The following is a 7,361-nucleotide window of genomic DNA, read 5'->3' as shown; positions in this document are numbered from 1 at the left end:
ATACCATACTTTCATGGCGATGCAGTTTTGCACCTTTAGATGCGTGTGTGCCAGAGCTGGGGCTGCGGCCTGAGCCCCGACCACCGCAGCAGCGCAAACAGAGCAAGTTCTTGCGTGCCGCGACCCCGCGGCAAACAGTCGTAAACTCCGCTCCCCCGTCTATAGGCAGTGAATTAAGCGAGCCGCGGTCGTTTCGGTATATGACCCGATTCTATTACAGACTTGGGTTACGCGGGCAGATGTGTGTGGCGTGGGCGCACATGGCTGCGACAGGCGGCAGCCGGCGCAGATTTGTTAGTGAAGCCTCGAAACGATCCATTTGATTCTCTAAACGCGTGTGGTTTGTAGGTGAGGGCTGATGACAGTCTGCGCACAGTGTATAACATGCAAGCTGTTTCTTAGGGGGAAATATGCGACAGGAATCGGTGAATGTCAATACTTTACCCGTGGACTTTCAAGGGACAAGTTATCCAGCGGAAGACGTTCTCGAGCAGACCAGCTTGGCAGAATTTCATTACCTTTCCTTCCCAACCGCATGCGTTTTGGAATCGCCCGAATGTTTCACTTGTAATATATTTCACGCGCGAGAAATAACGCCAGACATCCACTGCATTGAAATTTTGGGACATCGAACAAAATATTATTATTAGTCGAAACGAACGTAATTCTTCGCATTCTGTCCATTGCTGCTCAGTGCGAAAAACAGTGTTCAATAAATGCACGCCTCTTCATGTCATAAGGCGTCCAAGGATGACATGTTGATCAACTCTGTAGCGGCACGCGCTTGCGCGCAGCAGTGTTCATAGCACTCGAGGTGTCCGCTTTCTAAACTTTTTGCACTAGCACACACACACACACACAGTCCTTTGTCCATTGCACGTTGTACCCGTTGGTCGGTGATGAAAAGCGCGTGTCCGAGGAGTTAGCAGTTTTGCACCGACTGAATCCAGAGTTCCGGCTCGCAAACTTCGCTCAAGCGGCGTTGTCTGAATAACCGCGTTTCACAACACATCACTTGAGAACAAAAAGTGTCTTCCGCATGTAGCGCATCGCTCGAAGAGAGCTTGACGGGAAAAGGCAAGCACCACGTGAGCTGTTGTCCATTCAGATGTCATCGCAACAAGCGCGCATGTCTTCGCTGAGACCACATCCTCCCATAGGCCGACTCGTAAAGATTGCACCATGCCCCGACGAGAGTGTTCAACAGATCGTTCAAAGCTTCAAGAGCCCAACCTCGCTTAATGCTCCACCAACCTCCAAGCGGTCTGTTGCGAATCCGCCCTCTTTGTGCGTATCAGAAATGGTCAAGGTATGTTCACTACCAGAAGTCGCAAGTTTATTTCCAGGCTGACTATGTTTATAGGCTCTGCAGTCTAGCAGAATAAATAATCTATCCGCTTCCCAACTCTTCTATAAACACTTCGGGAAAAATTCTCCTTGCTGAGAGGAGGACGGTGAATAAAAGTCTTTGTAGAGCAGCCAGTCCGTCCTGGGGAAGCGTCCTTATCCCAGGAACCCTTGGGGCCGTCCGACTTCTTGGACTCTCTTCACCAGCGAAATCAGGTTGTCAGGGTCCGAGCTGGACAGTGCTCTCTCCCAGTGCTCAGGAGAGAGGAGCAGTACCCCCACCTACGCTGCTTGCCTTGCTGAGAACTCTTCGAAGAAGTTAATGAATACCGTTTGAAGACTGGTGCAGCAAAAGGTGAGCTGTGAGACGTTCTTTCTTCGAAGTGGTACTTTGACGCGGCCCACGCTAGAGCAGCAGCTATCGTTGGCAAGCTTTGTCCGAAAGACCATAGGCACCCCCCGCCTTCCCGGCAAGACCCCTGGAAGACCAACTAACGAGGAAATCCAGTGGCCCTTTGGAATGAGGAGGCCTTAGCCTAAAGGGCAAATAATTTTTCCTTCTCTCTCTCTCTCTCTCTCGGAAGGTGCGCAGTCCTGCAAGGGTGGTGATGAAGGAGGGGGGAGCCCTAAGAGTATCCCTCGGCCGAGAACGGGGGCAGCGTGGCAGTGGGGGGCGGCGGCGGCGGGGGCGGAAGCTGCTCCACCTTGAGGTCCCGGTGCAGCAGCTCGTCGCGCTTCTTGGCCTGCTTTCGCTCCTTGGCGCGGCGGTTCTGGAACCAGATCTTGACCTGGCGCTCGCTCAGGCCCAGCACGGCGGCCAGCTCGGCCTTGCGCCGGATGGTGATGTAGCGGCTGTAGTGGAACTCCTTCTCCAGCTCCAGCCGCTGGTGGTCGCTGTACACCACGCGGTACTTGTCCTTGGTGCGCGTCTTGCCTGCGAATGCGGGCACGCGCAGGGAGGAGAGGGAAAAGAAAAAGAACGTAAGGCGTCTTGTTACACACGTGTAAATCATTTTCGAACGTCAGTTAAGAGAGAAAGAAAAGAACTATAGGGCAAGCGAGTGCTGTCACTTGCATCACAATCGATAGCCTCTGCCTAAGGATTCTTTTCGACGGGGTCTTGCTCTGTATGCTGTTGCTGCTGTTGTCGTTATTATTATTATTATTGTTATTATTATTATTAGTTATACCGCACGATAAACTCGTCGTGTGGTATAACCAACACCACTACGCACATACACCGCACATGCAGCAGCTGGAAGAGGAAGCCGAACAAGGTGGAGTAGCGCAGCGCCAGGAACGTTTCTGCCAGCGCCGTTCTCTGCTTTGTCGGCTCGGCATTCTAACGCTCAACAGGCGAGCCGCTCCGCGCATGCCCAGGCTCTGCTTACCAACGGAAACACACACTCCTCTTTCTTTCTGACTCAGGGTTCTATTGTTGAGAGGGCCATGAAGGCAAAATATGTTTGGTTCATTATAGAGACCGCACGCGTTGTACCGATAACAATGATACCAATTTTATCACAAATCTCGAACACATACGAGATATTAAGCAAAACACAGGAAGCAGTGGCAACTCCCCCGCCACTTCCCAGTGACGTCCCTATGACGTCACAGAATCTTGTTTGTCCGATTGGCGGCCAAAGCCACCGCCAAGTTGCGTGACTGGGCGATTGTAATGCCTGTAGTTTTGTATGATCGTGTCACTTAAATGTTAACGTGCAGTGAATACATTGATAACCATGTTTTTAGTGTTGTTCTATATAACTTCACTGCTGCCCATATTACGTCATTATGGCGCGAAATTTGAAAGTTTCTCGACATTTATTGCGTTTTTTGGTTAACAGCGTATTTCGTGGGTAAAATGGAGTGGAGTGAGCTACCAAAGGCTAGTCTTTCTTTGAATTTGACAAAGTTGTATTTTGCCTCTATGGCCCCTTTAAGGTTGGCTTCCCGCACAGGACGGGGCTACTCGCAAGTGGCGCAGCTGTAGCGCTCTCGTGCTAAGAAGCGGAAACGTAACCTTGCCCGCGCCGGCCCCTTCTTGTGCACACACGCCCAGCTGATCGCTTTCCACGGGACATGTGGACGGTATCGATTCCGATACGCGGTGGCGCCGCTCCTCGGGGTTTTATCGTAGTCTGCGTGACTGGTTAATTAAGAGCACGCGTCCGGTTGAGATACGAGGCGGAGGTCTTCAAAGGCGGTAAGCTTTCCAGCAGAGCTGCTTCCTTCGTTTTTCGAGTGCCCCACTGTGCAAATCACCAGTTTCCGCGAGATTTCGCCCGATGCCCCCTCTGTGGCGCCACAACAGATGAGTCTCCACAGGCTACGTGGACCGCCGGCGCCTTTGGCCCACATACGAACAGTTCAGAAGTCGCGCTTACTAAGCGAGCGAAGTTAAAAAAATAAACGGCGAGGATCGAGAAGATCTAGAACTCCAAAACAACATTGCAGGTTATGCTCTACTGTATAGGAGAGAGAGAGAGAGCAAACTTTATTTGAAGCAGCCGTGTCCGGATGCCGAAAATGGGGTTCTAGTGGGCCGGGAACGCGCTTAGACGGAATGAAGGAGTGAAGGCCCCCCACGTGGGCGATGTGCCGGTCGAGGCGAGGCCAGAGGATAGAGCTGTGGATATAATAGTTCGTTTGCGTGGGCTGGAGTTAAAGGTAAAGAATAATTTAGTTGATATTGATAGTGTGCCTATGTACGGCTTGAAGCTGTGTAACACAGGCAGTAATGCCTCTTCGATAGACCGCGAAAGTGCGAAAAGCAACAAAAACGTCATTGTGGGGACCGCTACCACAATAATTCGTCTTCCTCCTCTCCCCGTACGACTTGTGGCGTTAGAAGCTGTACAGATGGACAGCAAGTCCTCGGTCAAAGTGGCTCCTGCTCGGGCCTTATGCCTTAAAATCTGCGCTCCTTCGGGTAAGCCTGTTGAAATAAGGTGTTCGCTGCATGGAATCTTGGGTTCTTCCTTCTTGTCTCCTCGCGTGCGACCACGGGGAAGCGATCGGAGCATGGAATCTCGCGCGCTCGCCATTGCGTGGGCCATTCCGTTCCTTAGGTTGCCCGCGTACGTCACCCAAACTATATATGTACACTCTATCTCGTTTGTATTGCACTATGCCGCACTCCTTAATGAGGTTGCACATAAAACCACTGTCAACACTCAGTTGTTATAGTTGTTGGATAATTTCTATAGGCACGTTGCACCGGACAGAGGCCGCTTTGAGTGCAGCACTTTTCCTACTAAAGTTGCCTGTAGTGCACGTTAGGGCATCGGTAAAGGAGTGGCGATTCCTCGACCCGTTTTCACCCACTGCCTGCAGCATGCCTTGCTAAGATCTATGGGGTTGACACTGAGACACAGTGTAAAGAAAGACGGCCGTGATGAATGCACCGGTTCCTTCCTGCCATTTGTATTATCGGCAATCTTAATGGTCCGCTACAATATCAACAGCTATCGCATTTTCGTCTGCACCACTTAAACTGTTCGTCGTTCTCGGCCTTGTTATCATGACGTTACCTTCGATGTCTTCTTTGTGTGGGCGCCCGTGCGTGACTTGTGATAATCCCGGCCGTTGCTGTCTAGGACCGGGCGCCGACACTTACGTAATATTAATGCTACGAACCGAGCCCGTGATATGCGCGGCACCTTTCCTACAAGAAATGACCCCCCGAACCACCAGGATACAGAAAACGGCGCCGCTGCTTGCGAGACAAATATCAGCGCAACGTGCCTATAGGATGCCCGATCCTACCGCAGTTAGATATACAGGACCGGGTACCGTATACCTGTGACGTCAAGGCGATCGCAGCGTTAGCCCCTCCAGTGGCCAGTAGGCATGTTCTACTGTTTAATGCAGCTTTACACTACACAAGAGTCATTCTCCGTTCAGCAACTTAGGTATAAGTTGTAGAAAAGTATACTTTTTACGACGAAGCCCTGTGCCTCCAACAATTTATTCTGTTGTGTGAAATCCCACGCAGATAAATATGGCAAACCGGAAGAATTCGGGCATGCAAATTTTACCAACAAACACAGACCTGAAGCCAATGCGTATACGCGCCGTGGGTGCGGCCGTCTGCTTGCGTACGAGCAGTGACGCGGGGTGTCGGCGTCGGCAAAGTTTAGATGATCCGGCGGATTAGCCGCCAGCGGGGCCCCGGCCGATAAGCGCACAATGCTATCGGCTCCGACGCCTCCGCCGGCCGCACAAGCGCGCCGCCGTCGCCGGAAGAGAGCAAGGCAAACAGGGCACGCGCGCGCCCGGGCCCGAAACTCTTTTGAGCACACCGAGATCAGCGGGGTCGTCGTGGGGACGGGGCCGCGCATTTCCGCAACAAGGTCGGTCAATGACTGTCGCCGCCGAAGGGTTGCACGATACTGGCATGCGTGGCCGGCAGCCGAAAACGCATCCTCACTGCGCGCACACGCCACGCATAAGTGCCACCAATGCTGCGTCAATCAGCGCTCTTATAGGTGCTCAGTAAACTCTCGCTGTAACGAAATCGCTATATTGCCTGAGGCTTGTTTTATTCAAAGTGTTTTGTGGTCCTATCTGCAGTGCACTGAGTGCAAATATCGCTTAGAACGAAGTATCGCTTACAGCGAAAGCAGTTTCCTGTTTCGGGGACTTCGTTATAACGCGGGCCTGTTGGCTATAGTGGCACTAAAACAAAAGAATGCATCAGTCACGACGGCCAACACGGACGTACAGAAGGCACTGGGCGTTGCAGGATGGAGGTCAGATGTTTAGACAAGGCATTCTGAGTCCCTACTGCACTCCCTTTGCTCTCCACTCGGCTGAGGGGATTCCGCAATGTTTATGCATGGGGAAATCGAATTAAAGGATCTCCTCCCCTGGAGGGTCGAGTGGAGGAAGGATTCAGAATGCCAGGGTGAAACAGGCTTCCGAGGTGGACGTCTCGAATCAATGCACAAGTCCAGATTACGCGTGTACCGCGAGGCGACGCAGCTACCCCCCTTTTTCTATGCGTTCTTTGTTTGTGTATGCACGTGGATGCACCGCAGACATGTAGATATATCTATATGTTTTCACTCAATATTGTATACAATATTGAGTGAAAACACCACTTTATCAGTGGTGGCGGGTGAGCGGCGGCGTTATTATTAAAGCGAAGCTTTGTATACATCGCTCACCCAGCGAGCTTACGCCGTTGCCGTTGTCGACCACCGCTTTCAACAGCTTACGGCAGCCACTATCCGCACCACCACTGCCACAACGGCCGAAGAAGCAGCCATTGCGCTAGCAGCCACTACAGCCAAAGACTACGTCACCGTACTTAGTGACTCGCAAGATGCATGCCGCCGATATCTTCGCGGCCGCATTACTCCCACAGCTCTCCGCATCCTTCAGGCTAATTACGAACTACCCGACATCCAACTCATCGGGGCACCCGGCCACGCTGACCTCCACGGAAACGATGCTGCCCACGCCGCTGCCTGCGAGATATGCACGCCAGGCCGTCTCCGACCGGCAGACTCCTTGCCCAGATACCCCTCTCACCCCCCCCCCCCCCCCCTGATCTCCTCACCCACTACCGCCTCAGCCGCCGCAGATATCCTCCCCCTCACCCTCGCCTTAGTCGTCTCGAAGCCACTACCCTCCGAAGGCTACAAACTAACTCTTACCCCCACCGTACACTCATCCGCAAAATGTACCCTACCCAATACTACGCGACCTGTGCCTACTGCCCATCCTCTGGCACCCTATACCACCTGGTATGGGAATGCCAGCAATCCCCGTCTTTATCTCCAATCCCCAACCCTACTTACGAGCAGTGGGTGGACCGGCTGACCTGCTCGGACCTTGCGGCGCACCAAGAAGTCGTCTAGCACAAAATTTGCTCGTTTTAAAGCATTTCTTTAACTCACATGTAGCGTCCGCCGTCCGTCCGCAACAGCTCAGCGCGCAGGCGCGCCCTCTCCCCCACTCCTCCTCTCCCGCATCACGCTACCCTCCTCGCTCTCAACAACAGGTCC

At 52.7% G+C, this 7,361-nt stretch overlaps 1 protein-coding gene across 2 annotated transcripts in view; it reads right to left on the bottom strand.

Moving 5' to 3' along the window:
- Positions 1–612: 612 nt before the first annotated feature.
- Positions 613–7,361, bottom strand: part of LOC144174367 (homeobox protein CDX-1-like) — a 31,008-nt gene continuing 24,259 nt past the window's right edge. For both annotated transcript variants that reach the window (XM_077703034.1, XM_077703035.1), the window contains one exon: positions 613–2,281. In XM_077703034.1, the coding sequence (XP_077559160.1) occupies positions 1,974–2,281 (308 nt within the window). In that variant the 3' untranslated portion in view covers positions 613–1,973. The remainder of the gene's footprint in view (positions 2,282–7,361) is intronic.

Source organism: Haemaphysalis longicornis, unplaced genomic scaffold (genome assembly GCF_048455015.1).
Source record: "Haemaphysalis longicornis isolate Haplotype H1 unplaced genomic scaffold, Haemaphysalis longicornis Haplotype H1 scaffold_3, whole genome shotgun sequence".
Taxonomy (NCBI): Eukaryota; Metazoa; Arthropoda; class Arachnida; order Ixodida; family Ixodidae; genus Haemaphysalis; species Haemaphysalis longicornis.
This window is presented reverse-complemented; position numbering and strand designations above follow the sequence as displayed.